The 17343-nt window shown below is 48.1% G+C and overlaps 1 protein-coding gene across 10 annotated transcripts in view; it reads right to left on the reverse strand.

Annotated features, from left to right (window-relative positions):
• LOC147718545 (phosphatidylinositol-binding clathrin assembly protein-like) overlaps window positions 1-16348 on the reverse strand; it is an 882838-nt gene extending 866490 nt beyond the window's left edge. For 5 of the 10 annotated variants that reach the window (XM_086918491.1, XM_086918492.1, XM_086918485.1 and 2 more), the window contains exon 1: window positions 15973-16326. In XM_086918491.1, coding sequence (XP_086774617.1) covers window positions 15973-16102 — 130 coding nt within the window. In that variant the 5' untranslated portion in view covers window positions 16103-16326. Of the gene's footprint in view, window positions 1-15972 lie in introns of all 10 variants that reach the window. The other 5 variants (XM_086918490.1, XM_086918484.1, XM_086918489.1 and 2 more) reach the window with 2 other exon arrangements.
• Between the last annotated feature and the right edge of the window lie 995 nt (window positions 16349-17343).

A 17343-nucleotide genomic window follows, 5' to 3' on the forward strand; every position in this document is an offset into this window, starting at 1 on the left:
GCGCGACTTGCGGAGGTGGACCTCCTGGACCTCTGGCGTCATAAGCACTCCGTGGACAGGGATTACTCATACTACTCCCACACGCACAAGACCTACGCGAGGCTTGATCCCCTCCTGGTCACCTCCCCGGTGCAGGCCCTTGCGTCTACCGTAGACATGGGGGTTATTTCCCTGTCAGATCATGCCCCAGTTGAGGCATCCTTCTGCTTGCCACCGTCTGCCGCCCCGGCGAGGGTCTGGCGCCTCCGGGATACTCTGCTCCACAGGAAAACGGTGACGGACCGTATTGAGCAGGTACTTCGTGAATATTTATCGCACAATGACAACACGGATACTACCAGAGCCACCCAGTGGGCAGCTTTGAAGGCGGTCCTCCGAGGAGAGTTCTTATCGATCTCTGCGGCCGAAAATAGGGAGCGTAAGATAAAGAGGGATGAGCTCACTGACAGGGTCCGGGAATTGGAGCTGATTCACCGCAGAACTGGGGCCCCGAGGATTTGGCGGCAGCTTAAAGAAGCAAGGAAACTTCTTGCCGCCTTAGATGTCGACCGGGCGGAATATGCGGCCCTTCGACTACACCATGCGTTTTATACTGGGGGGGATCATTGTGGCAAACTTTTGGCCAATAGACTCCAGGCCACTAGGCAGAGCCAGTTGGTGAAAGAACTCTCTGACCCCAGGGGCGGTATAGTGACGGATGACGCCTGTATCTCGGCCGCGTTCCGAGAGTTCTACGGCAACCTCTATGCGGGTGACCCGCCGGATGTGCCGGCTATGACCTCCTACCTAGACTCAATCACTTTGCCCTCCTTGGACCCGCTACAGGCGGACCACCTAAACAGGGACATTAGCATAGAGGAAGTAGTGACGGCCATTGCCAGACTTAAACACGGCAAAGCACCAGGCCCGGATGGCTACTCGGCCCTCTTCTATAAGACGTTCTGCGGATCGTTAGCCCCAATCCTCGCCCGCCTTTTCAATTCCTTCGCGGAACCTGGAGCCATCCCGCCTGATCTCTTGAGGGCTTCCGTCACGGTAATCCCCAAACCGGGGAAAGATCCCAAACACTGTGGATCTTATAGGCCGATATCTCTTTTAAATGTCGACCTGAAACTTTATACTGGGATCTTGGCAAGCCACTTGGCGCTTCATCTGCCCGGCCTTGTTGATCCGGATCAGGCAGGCTTTGTTCCGGGACGGCAGACTGTGGATAATACAAAACGGGTGGTCCACCTGCTGGAGAAGGCATCCCGGATTACGGGTGAGAGGATGATGCTTACGGTCGACGCAGAAAAAGCGTTCGACCGCGTGCACTGGCCCTTCTTGGAACAAATGCTGGTGAAGGCGGGTATTGGAGAACGGTTTCGCTCTATGATCCTCAACTGTTATAAGGAGCCATCCGCGGTGGTCTGGGTTAACGGCCATACTTCCGCAGCCTTCCCCATTGAGAGAGGCACAAGGCAGGGTTGTCCACTCTCACCCTTGCTCTTCGCTCTCTACATGGAGCCGCTCGCTCAGCAGGTGCGGACTCGACCGGCGGTGGAGGGGATACGGATGGGTGGCTTTACCCATGCGGTTAGTCTCTACGCTGATGATGTCATCTTCACATTGGCTACACCCCAGACATCACTTCCGGCCTGTATGGAAGAACTGGCGGCATTCGGCACGGTCCCGGGCTTTAAAGTTAATATGGGGAAGTCTGTGGCTTTGGATATATCCCTGGCGCCTGATACCAAGGCGTACTTGCAGAACAGGTTCCCGTTACTTTGGTCCTCGGAGGCGATACCGTATTTAGGGATTCAGATTGCCCCTACGTTGCCAGCCATGGTCTCAGCCAACTACTTGGCCTTGGGTGCCAAGATCAAGGCTGAGCTGGGCCGCTGGAATCGCGGCATCCATTCCTGGTTGGGTAGGACTGCTGCCGTCAAGATGACGATCTTGCCACAGGTACTCTACTTATTCAGGGCCCTGCCGCTGCTGCCGCCGAAGGGGTGGATACAGCAATTGCAGTCGGACGTAGCCCGTTTCATTTGGCAGGGGAAAAAGCCTAGGCTACGCAGGACCCTTTCTCTTTTGTCTCCTGACGCTGGAGGGTTGGGCATCCCCGACTTCCGGAAATACTTTCAGGCGACGCAATTGAGGTACTTGGTCGAATGGTGCAGGTGGGAGTCGGACAAGCATTGGCTTTTCCAGGACCAAGCGGTGGCGGGGCGGCCTCTGCAGGAGATACCGTTCCTGCACCGGACTCATCGGCCTAAGAATCTTTACGCATCCTTCATTACTAGAGTACCTTTGCGGGTTTGGGATTCGGCCTACCTTAGGTATGACCTCACCACGTTTCCTTCGCCCCTTTCGCCGCTAGTGGATAATCCTGCCTTCACCCCCGGGATGGAGAAAGGAGCTTTCACACATTGGCGGCAAGCAGGATGCAGAGCTTTTGGTCACCTGTATGGCCCGAGGCTATCATCCCATTCACGCAATTTCGGCAGGAATTCTCACTCCCTGAAACGGAGAGACACCGTTATATGCAGGTGCGGCATTTGGCCCTTCAGCCACAGGTGCGGGAGGTGGCGGATAGGATGCTCTCACCGTGTGAGAGATGGCTGTTGTCCCGTACATCGGACTCGAAACTAATCTCGGACCTGTATAAGTTTTTGCAACTACCCTCCACACACTTCCACACACTTCCACAATCCAGGGAGGGTTAGATGGGAACAGGAGCTTGGGAGGACACTGAGCCCCAAGGAATGGGACCACATAGCTTATGGGGCGCGCCACTCAGCCTATCATATGGGCCTCACTGATACCTTTACTGAAGTGTCCACTTACTGGTATTATACGCCTGAGCGGATTCATGAGTTCGACCATAGTAAGACGGACACGTGCTGGCGGGGGTACGGACATCGGGGCACGCTCACGCACATTCTCTGGGACTGTCCTCTCTTAACTGATTACTGGAAGGAAGTGCTGGATGAAATTGACTCATTTCGGCATAGAGCTCCTGCGCTTCCCGGCATATACCCTGCTAGGACTCCCAAATGCTCTAATGTACCCCCTCAAGTCCAGAAGAGGCAGACAGATCGCCATTGCACTCGGCTCTGCTGTTCAGAATATCTTGATACATTGGCGTACAGACACAGTACTCACGATAACGGGCTGGCTCCACAGACTTTGGCATGTGCTGGGGATGGAGAAATTGTCTTTGGTGGTGGCTGGGGATGTAACGCAATTTAATGAACTGCAGCAACCATTTCACTCTTTGCTGTTCACAGAGTTCAGGGAACTCACTTGCCCGAGATACCTCCGCCTCCTGCAGCTTACAAGCCCGCCAGCGCCAGATCAGTGAGAGGGATGAGATCCTCCTCCCCAACTGCCTATAGCCTCGGGAGATAGGCTGCATGTTAGTAGCGCACCGGACAGTGGAGGGTGGGGGGGGGCGGGTGAGGGGGGGAGTTGGGGGGGGGACATTGGGACGTTGGGGTGGTGGGGAATGTTTGGGCTAAAATGTTGTGACATGCCGGACTTTTGCTCCTTTTCACTTGCTGATCTTATACTGCTGTATACAAGTTTGGATGTGTCACACTGAATGAATAAAATACTTTAAACCTAAAAGTAGAAGAAAAGTGTTACAATGGAGTCGCATCTGTGTGATGCATAACATAGCCACCACACCAAAATCAATGGCATAAGTAGTTGCCATTTTTCCAATTCGTGTAAACTCTGCCCAGACCTATCACAAGTAAAGAAATACAAACCTGGGGGGGGGGGGGGGGGGGGGGGAGGCAAGAATAGTGGAAGCCACTCTATTCTTCCCCCACACTACTCCTGGCCAAACAGGAGACACTCCCCAGACCACATATCCCCTCCCACCGCGAGCCCCCCTCTGTCGGTTCCCTCACAGTGTTATGCGTACTCTAACGTGGGTGAACTTTATCCCAGCCACCAGCACCACACTGCACCGTCTGTGGTATGTCGCTCCTTCCATAGCTGAGCTCTCATATTCCAGAGTCTTTCCTCTTTGAGGGTCCCTCCCGGCCAGGACCAGAAAGGACACTGACTCCTCCCGCCTCTGCGTCGCCACATGCACGAGCCCCACAAGGTGCATCCTGGCGGGCACAGCGCGTTCCACCCCCAGCTAGGCCCACTCTTGGCACAAAGGAAATGCGTCAGCACTGTCGCGCGCCTTCCGGAAGCCCGGCTGGGGCCAGCTGACGGCACGTGTGAAGAGCTGCGGCCTACAAACTCACGCACGCAGCCCTTCCGCTCACGCCTCAGAGATGTCTGCCCAGATAAGGCCCCAAGCCCCCATTAAACGTGAGTGACTTCACGGCCCAGCCCATAGCTGGAGCAGCACCTCACGCATGGGCCGGTTGAAAATTAACTGGGCTGCCAGCCAGGGCCTAACAACCTCCACGCAACTCGAGGCTCACAAAAGGCGCAAGTTCACTTGGAGGCTGCAGAAGTCCGGAGTGGCGGTAAGTGGGCCTTAGTTGTAGGGGGGGGCGTCGGGGGGGTCTCGGTGCGCGTGTGTGTGTGTGTGTGTGCGCGTGTGTGTATGTGTGCCACGGAGGCAGGGGGTGGGGGGGGGGGAAGTCTCTGTATGTGTGCATGTATGTGCGCTTGTGTGTGTGTCTGTGTGTGTGCGCATGCGTGTGTGAAAGCAGGGGAATGTGTGGCTGTGTGTGTTTGAGCTTCCCAGGAGACAGAAGATGGCCACAGCGTGCTCGCGCGGCCTGCTCCGATCCCCTTTTGGAAGATGCGCGTGGCCATCTCTTGTCTCCTGGAAAGCTGAGTCGCTCACAATAGGTCTCTGGCGAGAGCATGCTTTCAACGCCATGAGACCTAAAAAACTGTAGATTTCAGGAGATGTCCCCTTGCCTCTGGGAAGTTCTTGCATGGTCAAGAAATAGAAGCATATGGAATGAAGTAGGTGATTTGGATCCCACTTTTATACAAATTTTCCAGACTGGTGATGTGGATCCATTTTATGTGGCTTCAGTACCAATTTGGGTTGGTTCTCTTGCAAATTTAGTTTTCTACTCCTCAGACACCTTTATGCAAAGTAATAGTTTCCTCAGATACAGCAATAGGGTTGGCTCCAACCGGGAGTATCCAAAACAGGTTACAATCAAATGTGAGATCTATGCACTCTGCTGTCATCAGCCTTCCTGAAGCAACAATAAGTGTCAGACAAAAAGGGCAGGTACTGCATAGATCTGACTCACTCTGGTCAATCCTACCATCTACCAAATGGCAATGCTAAGGATGAACTACTCAGCAGACCTTAGATAATAAGTTCCTCAATTAATTTCTATAAGCAGATTTGTTTCCATCTTCCCTTACTTCAGTTCTTCGGTCTGCAAGCTATAGCCAAAGAAATGCAGGCAATATACTGCCACTGCCCGAAGGAAGCGGTCATCATACTCCATCTTGTGCTATGTTAAACCCTAGGCTACCAAAATGGATCCCACTGACCACAGTACTCAGGCTCATACCACACAAGTAGCCCTGTTAACATACATGTGGTACACTCACTACATAGAACATGCACTTGGCAAGCATACGGAATATCAGTGAAAGGTTCTCAGGTTCAGATTACAGCATAACTTTACATGAAAGGGATCCATAGACGGCACTCTTTCTGATAGACAGAAAGTTTGGGTCACACTAAAAATTCACAAAACACGGTTCTGTGCGACCACCTATTTATGGATGCACCAATGTTCCGTGGGAATCGGAACTCACAACACGAATTCATTCGGCTCCAGCACTAGATTAATTCAGGCGCTGTACCGGCTCGAAACGTTGAGACCTGAACTCCCCCGGGAAGGATCACTGCTTCACCCTCTGATCGCCCGGATCCATAGCTCCTGCACGACTGACTACTACTCAATGTCAGCGTTCTTTGTCTTCAGCACTCCTATCAATCATCAACCCTGTCCTGAAGAGGATCCAAAATCACCGAGGATCGAAACGCCGTCGACAATTACAGCGCAATTCCTTGGCGCATTACCTCTAGGCTCATAACTATGTTCCATTCAAATATAGGAATTATGTGTATTTATTGTGGAGCCTTTTTCTGATTATTTCCAGTCACTTTGCGCCGACCACGCTGTTCACCACGTTCACTTGCGTCGTCACTTTCACTTTGTTATCACCTTGTCACCAAGTGCCATTTGGGTTGTTTCATGAATGCTTTCATGTACAGTGCTGCTTTTTAACTGTGCCCCCCCATTTGAAATAAGTTGGTGATTAATAATCCTTTCACAAATGTATTGAGACTCCTTGTTGTTCTTTACCTGTAATGCTTGAAGCATGCATCTTTGAAACTGCCTTAATTATTGATACCTATTGGGACATTGTACCCTATATATACTATATACCCAGTCCCATTTTGGTTTATGGGTTTCACTCCTGTTCCCTTTCGCCCATAAAATAGACAGCAGTCCTGTGTGGGTTATATGGGCACGCTTGGTGCACCACATATTCTGGGTCTAGTATTTCCTTCAACAGATCCAGGATTTCGAACAGCTAGATTAGTGTTACACCAGTGCCAAAATAAAGAGTCAGTATACCAGTAAGACATGCAGTCAGGCCTAAGCAGAGGGCTACAAGACTGCTTAACACTCTGGAAACACTGCTGAACCAACCCCTAATCAGCAGTCAAGAAAGAGTGTTGATATCTACAATTATTTTCTCGACAGCAATAACTTCACAGAGCTGAATATGAAATTAAAGCTACATGGACTTCGACTTTCTGCTAAAGAATATAATTTGTATATCCATCAATTTATTACATTCCCTCAATCACCTACTTTAGTTCCACTGAATCCTCCCAATTCAATGAGGGCACATGTGCAATAAACACGGTGGCAACAAAACAAGCATTGGCAAATCCATGTATGGTCATGGCAAGCTGGTGAGATCCTTAAATTAATTTCTATTTGCTTTAGAACTATATCCCACAAGAATAAAAATCAAAAACAAAATGCCACTGCTGTCTCTATGTAGCAGCTATATGCCTGTAATAAAAGTAAACAATTTTCCACAACATCAATAGAACATTATGGGCACTTGCAAGAATATACTAACAAAAGTACAGAAACCCTTACTATTTAATACACATGACAGGAAAACAATTTTATTGGTCAAAGGAAAGGTATTATTGGTTTGGAATTAAGCCAACATGAATACATAACTTTAACACGGTTGACTAAAAAAAACAAGCATTGGAAATGCAATAGGTCTCGCACCATTAGAGTTAGTGCTTTTAGAATTGTTTATGGGTTTTTTTTGTAAATGTTTAGCATTTTTGTTTCCTGTAGCCAATGCTAAAGTATTACAAATAAAAAAAGACATAAACATTTCTAAAAGCTCTAACTGAAATGGTCTGAGAACTATTGCACTGTGTGAGGGTGAGGGTGAGTGTGAGTGAGGGTGAGGGTGAGTGAGGGTGAGGGTGAGGGGTTGAGGGTGAGGGTGAGGGTGAGGGGTTGAGGGTGAGGGGTTGAGGGTGAGTGAGGGTGAGTGAGGGTGAGTGAGGGTGAGTGAGGGTGAGGGGTTGAGGGTGAGGGGTTGAGGGTGAGGGGTTGAGGGTGAGGTGAGTGAGGGTGAGTGAGGTGTTGAGGGTGAGTGAGGGTGAGTGAGGGGTTTTGGGTGAGTGAGGGTGAGGGGGGAGTAGTTGAGGCTGAGTGAGAGTGAGGGTGAGTGAGGGGTTGAGGGTGAGTGAGTGAGGGTGAGGGGTTGAGGGTGAGTGAGGGTGAGGGTGAGTGAGGGTGAGGGGTTGAGGGTGAGTGAGGATGAGGGTGAGTGAGGGTGAGGGGTTGAGGGTGAGTGAGGATGAGTGAGAGTGAGGGTGAGTGAGGGGTTGAGGGTGAGGGGTTGAGGGTGAGTGAGGGGTTGAGGGTGAGTGAGGGGTTGAGGGTGAGGGGTTGAGGGAGAGGCACAAAAGCATGGGACTTAGTTGCTGGGAGCTCAGGACTTACTCTCTAGAAAGTGTAAACACTTCTATCTTGGCAGACCAAACTACCTGTATGTGAGAAAAAAGCTGAACTGTTGAGGCATGGACGTCATTCGGGATCGCCCCCTCTTGACCTCTGGCGCTACCTCTGCGACCCCTTGCGTCAGCAGTAGCCAAATCAGTGCCAGGAACAGAGGCAGCGAGTCCTTATGGACGTTGGTGGAAGCTTCACTCGGAGCTTATTCTCCTGTTTTTTTGTTACATAATATTATACTAATAGTGAATAATAATACATTATCCGCTATTAGTTTAATAAAAATGGAGTACAAATAGCTGGGATACGACTTTCCCTAACAGCGGAGGTAAGTAAAAACTTTTTTTTAAATGATATGTTGTGTGCGTGCTTGCAGTTTTGAGTGTGTTTATGTAAGAGACAGTATGTGTGTGAATGCATGTGTAGGCGGTGTAGTGTGTATGCGTGAATACGTATGACTGTTTACGCCAATGTAGTTGTGAATGAAAGAGAAGGTCAAAGGGCATGTTTAGCCACTTCCGCTACCCCAGGCATTTTGGTGAATTAATGTCCATGTGTTGAGGTGAGTATTTAAACGAGGAATGCAGCATACAGGCGTGCTACACCCGGACTGTAATTTTAACTACTTGGGGTTTGCATTCAACTCGCTATTCTTAGCTTCCGAGCTCGCTCCAGAGTACTACAAGTCCTTAAAATAAATTTGTATATTATTAGTGTGTAGCATTACATGTATCCGTGTTCTATTCTGACTTTAGATGTGCCCGATTCTGCCGAGAGGCGCAAGTTAACCTTCTATATTAAATGTATTTCCCAACAGTGAAAATAATAAGCTAAATAGAATAACAAAATGTGCACAGAAGCACTGGAAGCTAGAAAAAAAGCTGGCATATGAACTGCAGATAAGAGTTCCTTTCAACGAGAATGCCTTTTAATAGCGCTTTATAAATCCTTATCTTCCCAAATGTTGAATCTTACAACTTACGTGATCATTAACCACATATACTCCGCAGGTGCCAACAGCCATTTTCTGAATATGTAATCCCATTTACAAAAGAACCACAGCAAAGCAGAAGTGGCAACTACACACTGCATGAATGCGCGGCTGCCTTTGATAAATATTGATGAGCCGGGCAGGCTGCGGCTGCGGGCGAACGAGGCAGCGGGAGACAGGCCTTCAAGAGGGTCGTTCCGAGGAGGCAGATTGTGATGAAGTGCAGCAGAGGGACGGGAAGCTTGCTTCGAAAACAGGAAGACGGAAGGAAGAGAGGGGAGGGGGAGGAGAAATGCGACACGGCGGGAGGGGGCGGGCAGGGGAGGGGGCGGAGAGGGGAGAGGTCGAAAACAGGAAGACGGAAGGAAGAGAGGGGAGGGGGAGGAGAAATGCGACACGGCGGGAGGGGGCGGGCAGGGGAGGGGGCGGAGAGGGGAGAGGTGGATGTTTCTGCAGGCGATATTTTATCCCTCCATTTTTTGGAAAAGGAAATTGCACTAGATTTTTTTTAAAAAACGCCCAGCACGGTTTCAGTCCGTCTCTAGCAGCGGCGCGACTTGGGTTAAAATGATGTTTTGAGTTCTCCTTACTCACTTGAACCTTTTCCAAGAAAGAACCGGTGTTGATAAAAATTCAAACGCCAAACCCATGTCTCAGATTGTATATGGATTCCTAGTTTTGTTGAGATTGGTTCGCTTTTTTAAGAAGGTTCGGGAGGTAGATGGCGGGGCGGAGATCTCTGTGAAAAGTCATTATTTTAGATTGAAGCTTTGCTTACAGCACAGAAATGGTTTCACTTATCCACGTCAGATTTCAAAGCAGCAGGCTCACCGTAGTGCCTTTTAGATAATTTTGTGGTGGAAATCTACATCAATTTTAATCACAGTTAGAGCCCTCTTACGGGAAGTTCTTTATACAACAATATGGTAGCGTCAAGGGAGGGGGCGGGCAGGGGAGGGGGCGGAGAGGGGAGAGGTGCGACACGGCAGGAAGACGGAGGGAAGAGAGGGGAGGGGGGAGGAGAAATGCGACACGGCGGGAAGGGGAGGGGGCGGAACGGGGGCGGAGAGGGGAGAGAGAGAGTAGGCAAGGGTAAACAAACACGGACGTGCACGCGCCCGTGACTTTTAAGGTCAATGCGCATGCGCATAAGCTTAATGCGCATGCGCATTGACCTTAAAAGTCACGGGCACTGCAAGGAATCGCCACGATTCCTTGCAGTTAGATAAAGAGTGGATGAGCCCCTATAGTCTCGCTTGCTCGATGCGCATGCGCATCGACAGGCGAGACCTAAAAAGGGGGGGGATAAACAATTAAAAGAAAAAGGCATTGGCAAAATAAAATATTGTCCCACCGGCCCTGGCACTGAAGTGCACTTTTATTTTTTTAGGTACATGTGCTATAGGTAACAATACAAAATGCTGTCACTAGATATGCACGTTTCTGGGCAACCCAGCTGACAATGGTAAAAAACGAATGGTATTGGTGGACACACACGATCCAGCATATCAGGTCGAAACAGATCTGTTAGGCGAAATAGGTGTAATGAAACTGTTAAATCGGGTCCTGATTACTTATCCGCCCACCAAAGGACCAAAATTGCAGTACAGTGTTGGAAAAAAGGCACTGCATTATATGGGATGTGAAAGTAGGTTGACATCAGAAACACCACTGTGGCATGGAACATATTCACTACATACTCCAAGACTGGAGTGATTTACAAAATGGAACCGTGTCTGTATTTCTCAGTAAATGGGCATATGGGAAGGAAATAATAGGAGTTCCTCAGGCTCACCCTAAAAAAACTATGAACTACATATAACAGTATTTCAGATACCTCCAAGTTAGGGCACTCCCTCGAGGCACAACTGCAACCCAGGGTTGAAGCAGTATATCTGCGCTCTTACAGCAAATTCCCCAGTATACCTTAACAGAACAAATGAAGCAATAAGAGTAAGAATTGGGTCAAATGGAGGAGACAGACTTGAGCGATGCATTAATGGCACCATGGGAGTCTGCAATATCTGCCAGGCTGTAGATGGCGTTAATCTAAATACCCAAAATCTACCTCACTCCACAACTGGTATAGAAAATTTGTTGACTGCAATCACCTAACAGATGTGGAGAGAATACTGGAAATTTTATTCAGTTCAGTTCAAAAAAACGTTATTTCGGTCATTAAGACCATAAAAGTATGCGTACAATACAATAGATATCTTGACAAGTTAAAATTCTTTTTAAAAAGAAGTCCATCCGACATACAAGAATACATGTGCATCATCTTTATGTGCCAAGATAACAATCTGCAATAACCTGTAAGCAAGGCTAATAACCTCAAGAAAGTGCATATCCATTATTAACCCCTTCCATGCTGATGACGAACCCCAGCCGTCATGCACTACGGTGCTCGTGTGCCGATGACGGCTGGGGTTCGTCATGGCCCGCCCCTGTTCGTGCTGTTTACAGCACACCAGGGGAATCGCGGCCGCATGGAAAGGGTTAAAGAAGGGGCAGGAAAAAAAAAAATACCAGAAGGAAAAACACAGAATTTTATTAACTTGATCTGGTTATGCGCCCCCGAAAGAAAAATACTTGTAGGAAATTATTCACACTGTTTTAGGCCGATCAACACCATTTTAGGTCTCGCCTACGCAGCACGAATGCGCTGCATAAAAAAAAAGACCTTTTGAAATCGATTCACTTTTCGCTCTTAAACCGTGCACACGTTCCATTGCCCTCAATGGCAACGCGTGCATGTTAGGCGATTCCCTTGCGGGAGCGAGCTTTGGCGCCATGTGTTAGCAATTATCGCTCCTGCCGCTGCTCGTTCCCGCAAGGGAAACGCTTTCACTTTTGCGGAGCCACATCAGCCAGCATAGCCCTGTCTTCTCTCTCCTTTCGTCCTGACACTTCCCTCAATCCACCCCTTTCATTTGTTCCCTCATTCCCTGTTCTTCTTCCCTCTTTGGAAGGTCTGCCCTCTGTACATTCCTCACTATTCCTTTCCCCGTCAAAAACACGCACATGCGCTTGGTAGCCCGAACCTCCTTTGAAGTAGCCGCGAAGAATAGTGAGCGCGTGAATGTTTCTCTAGCACGCGCTTGCCACGGGGCTCCAGCTGCGCTGACAGCGGGGGCAAGCGGAGCGAGCGCCCAGAGCGCCTGATCCTGCTTTGGGCCGTTTGATGCAGCTTGGGTTGCTGGGTGCAGTGCTCCTCCACCAGGGCGAGGCGCAACGTCCTGGGGGCAAAGGGGCCATTGCGACTGAGCCTATAGAAAGCAACAGCGGCAGTAGCGACACGTCGAGCACCGACGAGGAAGTGCGCATAAGGTGCCTGTTCCAGACGTGTGACGGGGACGGAGACGGGTACATCAGTAGGTAACTGAAGGAGATGAGCAACTTTACAACAACTTCTGCCTGGCAGCATTCCTGAACCTTACTGCGAGCGAGGGGAGGGGGAGGAAGGAAGGGGGAGGCACCAGAGGGAAAGAGAAGAGGTGGGAAGAGACGGGGCAGGAGGAGGACACCAGGGGAGGGATCGTGAAGAGAAGCGCCCGCCATCTGCATTTAAGCCCAGTCCTTTACAGACTGGGGGGGCGTGTTTTTTCATGATGACGGCACAGCGAGAAAGAAACGGAAAAAAACGCCCCCCGATCCGAAAAAGATGGGGCTTAAACGGAGTGACGCCCCTCTCCTCCAATGGCTGGCCTCCGTTTAGGAAGCCAGCCAATGAAGAAGAGGGGCGGGTTCAAGCCCCGTACGTACTAAAAAACATTAAATCTCCGGACCGAACTGTGCAAGCGCAGCCTACGGTCCTCGACCTAAAAAGCAGGAGCTGTCTAATTGTGGAAAGCTGATAACTTGATATTACTCAGTAAACAAACAGGTATAGTGCACTTTATACATTATGCCGAACATAAATATTTGAAACACTATGGATTCACAATAAAAAAGTATTAATCATTTTAGAAAATCAAGAAAAAGAGCAGCGGTTCAAAACAAGGAAACCTGGTTTACTTGTTGAATGTGAACTCTATGCGACTGAAATCAATCAGAAAAAAACTAGCTGCCAACAAGCAGGAGCTAAATAAAAGCTGGGCAAATATATATAATACATAGTAGTACATAAGCTAGCTACAACCCTGAACAAGGGCCATAAAATACATAGTACAAATACATCTGCCCAACATACTAACAAAAAGGCTATACGAATTGCTTTCTATTCCTGTAGAACTGAGAATATAATAAAATGGAAAGTGTTCACAGTAACCTAAATTGAACAATAATTGACAAATCTGACAACAGCTGTGGTCATAAATTTACATACTTCGTATATTTTCTTTTAGCGAGTTTGGAAACTTCATTGTATTCGCAGTGTCAGAAAGCTGCATTTCTATCACCAAGATAATTCCCTGAGGACATTTTTAACAACCTAAAAGTGAATTTGTCATAGTTCTCTGAAATATGCCCAAGAACATGTTCAAAAATTGACCTACAGACCAAGAGCGCCCTTTGCCTCTAGTTCCATCACCATTGTATTAATGCTGAGCACAACCTCTGCCTCAAACATCAACTGAGTACAGCTGCCCACCCTTCCCTGGCACCATAAATGCTACACTTGTGTGCCACATTACGAAGTGATATGGGGCAACCATGTATTGCCAGGAATCTGGGCAAACAGTGCAGTATAAGAAACAATGGTTCCTTTGGAGTCATTCACACCCATGCACTCGCGCTGGCCAGTATTATGCATTTTTTACAGATTCCAAGCACACAGACTTGCAAGACTGCTATTCTGCCACTTTCTGGTTCTTCTTGCACATTTTGTTTTAATGAAGGTAGAGTTTACATCAATTTTTTATCACACTGGTATTCTTTTTCAACGTAGAACCTGATGATTTATTTGCGCTCAACTTAATGCGAACATGTCATGTCCTGGCACTAGTTAGCCATTCTTGCATCTTAGTCAAACATATGCCAGTCCTCAAAAACGAATGTTTATCCATTAATTGCACCCTTGCATTGCTTATTCAAAGTCTACGGTTTGGTTACCAGGTCTATCATTTTTTTATTTTTAGAAAGTATATGACATGCTTACACCTTCTTGTAAGACAACTCTCACTCTATGCAATTGGGTAAAACGTGTAGCACCTGTCAGGTACCCTCGTTTTAAGTTTGGGTTTCTCCTTTTTCCAATCACATAGATATGAATTCCACATGATGAGAGGTAAAGTATAGCTTTTTTAGTAAAACGTCAGCGTGATACTAACTTTGAGTGGACAAACCTTTAGGGTTTATTTGCTTGATGGACACTAAGCCCAACAACAAATGGGTCCATGATTAGCCCCAACCCTATGTCCAACACAAGTTCTTGTCAATATATTTTTGCTATTACCTTCACAACTCACAAACACTGCACTGTATAATGTATTTGGAGTACCTTTTCATACTTTGATGTTAACTGTTGAAGCTCAAATATAATGTTTATATAATGCTTTATGGCTGCAAGTTTGTTCTGTTTTGTCTATGGATGATTAATTTCATAAAATATACATTCATGTATATAGGGAATGGCTCAGAAGGAACTACTGTTAACTATACTTTGTATGCCTAAGCTTGAAATTTAATACAACTAGTGACCCAAAGAAGATGAAAGAAAACCAATCCGAGAAAGTCTGCTTATCAGTCAAACACCAGCAGAAATATATACCTGTTGCTCTGCTATTACGGACCAGCTGTGAGGAGGAGGGAGCAATATGGAATGCACAGGGTGGGGGGGGTGAGAAGAGAAGCAGCACTTGAGAGCAAGAAAACATAAACACACCTACAGAGTGCTCCAAGAAAAATAAATCCCTAATGGCAGCGGCGGGGAAAAAAACAAATCCAAACAAACATTGTAAAAAAGCTATGCTCCGGATAGGGACAAACAAGCAGAGGAACGAAAGCCACTGAATAAAAATCAAGAATGTGAGATTGACAAAGTCAATCCATGCTAAACAACTGAGCTGACCCAAAGCACACTCTGGGTACTGACATTTTACAAAATAAGTCTTCGACAACAGACGGCTATAAACTACACCTAAAACTCCTGCAGCAGATTTCTGCCACTGCTCATTAAAAGAGGATACTGCCACCTAATTAAATGCCGTCTGTCATGGATACTCCAGAATAGTCTCCTGACTCTCAAACTGACAACCAACAATGCAGAAAACGAATGCCAATTGCATAGCTCTATACAATGACAGAGGGATATGGATGTCAGAAAGGTCAATTCCCCAGAATAATACACTTCATGGGAAGAGCTAGTATTCACAACAGAACAAGGAGTAGAGTGGTCAGGCAGCGAAGAAGCAGGCAGGTATATCCAAGAATAAGCAAATATGGAGCTGACGAAAAAGCGTACATCGGTGCACCAGAGGGATGCAAATAATCAGGGAAACAAAAGTGGGGTATGGGGGCACATCAGAAGAGAAGCATTTTTAGGAGCATGACAGAAGGGAGACATTTAGAAACAAAGGGGATGCAGGTAGGAGGGCAACAGTGGAAACGCAGGTATGAGGGCAACAGAGGAAAGGCCGATAAGGGTGTAAGAGCAGCGAGGCACAAGAGAAGTAGGAATTAGAGCAGTAGAGGAAGAGCAGAACTAAAGGCAAAGGGCGCTCGAGGTATTCACGGTAAAGGTATTATTTCGTGCGTGCGAAACTATAAGCTGGAATATTTGCCAGTGTACATCATAAACAACAAGAAAGGGATAGGTAACGTGCACAAGCCTAGGATGAAGGCAGGGGGCGAGGAAGATGTGTTGAAAGGGAAGTTAGTGGTCAGGAGAACTACACAGGTTCTTGTTGACGGTCGTGGTCAGGTGGACTACAACATGTATGGGTGTCAGACACTGCTTGGTATGTAGAGAATGTGCAACTGGAGGAGACAGGTAGACAGGAGGGAGGATTCGGGAAGAAAGAATCGCGAGGCCTGCTGGCTACTCACAATCAAGGTGCTTCTTCTTGGGGCCCATTACTTCGTGCGTGGTGGATTTGCACACCGCTTTTGAGATGGCGGAGCCGGTGACGCTGTGCTGGGCAGCTGTGATCCGATCTGTGATGGACTGTCCCGACATTGTGGCACAGACACCCCAGGGGGACTGCTCAGCTTGGTCCTAGAAGCCTGGCGCGCCGGCCGCAGGGGACTCGGGGATAAATGGGAACAGGGGGACAGAGCGCTAGGGAGGTGGGCACCGGGAGGGGTAGGGGTTCCGGGGGGGAGGGTCTGCAGCACGGCGGCGACGGCTAGTCCCCAGCACAGGAAACGACCTAGCGACGACGCCTGCGTCACATGACCGGCACGTACCCACAGGACATTGCGCATGCGCTTTGCTCCTACTCTCATCTTTGGTCGGTGCTGTGACAGCGGCGTATGTGATTGGACCGGGAGCTCGGCTATCCGTGGTTTGCCATTGGTTTAGTTGGCAGCTCGAGAGAGCCCAAGGAAAGAAACAATAGAGAGGAACGGAGAGAAGCCAGAACAACGTTGGCGCTCGAGGAATGGAGTGGCCCCGTTGAGCGTTGCCAGCGCCCGCGAGCGGGCGATTTAGAGCACGCGCTCCCCGAACAGGGTTCACTGCGGATTCCCTGTGAATGAGCAAGGAAAGCGGCGGGCTCATAGCAGCTTGAAGAAAGCGTTTCACTGGGCCGTGGCAGGAAAACTGCTCATGGGACGAGGGCAGAAGAGTTCTTTCTATGAGGAACGCTATAGGGTGGCCAGGCATGCCAAGTGCAGAGAAAAACTCCTACCGTGCTGGAGTGTGAAGATGAACAGCAGTTAAAATTTGAGAACACCTAACGGGGAGCTTTTGGGACCGAACCACGGAGACATTTTTGGATTCAATTGGAGCCAATGATATAAGTAGGCAGTTGACAGTAAAAAAACAGGAGACCTTTTTTTTTCACTGGGGTTGTGTCATTTTTTGTATGTAGTAAAACGTGAGATTTTGAGGTTTGTAGACAGGAGGAAAGTGAATTGATTTTCCACAGGTGTTGACGCAGTCACTATCATAAAAGATGCGATAAATATCACCCAATTGGTGGGATTTCAGCAGGTTAACCTTCCGAAATGTAAGGAAGGTTGAAGAATAATTATCAGATGTGTTAATTTCTTACCAACTCATAATTCAGACCAACTCGTAATTGGGGCCAAAGTGCCTACGCAGGATGGGACGTGTATACCATGAAGCATTCATGAGGCAATGTGTTCCTGATTAGCACCCAAACACAAATGGGAAATAAATGTTTCAAGAATATAAAACCTCTGGAGTAAGAAGTAGAACGTAAACGATGAATATTTATTAAATAATTCACAGTA

This window comes from Lissotriton vulgaris, chromosome 4_1 (genome assembly GCF_964263255.1).
Source record: "Lissotriton vulgaris chromosome 4_1, aLisVul1.2, whole genome shotgun sequence".
Classification (NCBI taxonomy): Eukaryota; Metazoa; Chordata; class Amphibia; order Caudata; family Salamandridae; genus Lissotriton; species Lissotriton vulgaris.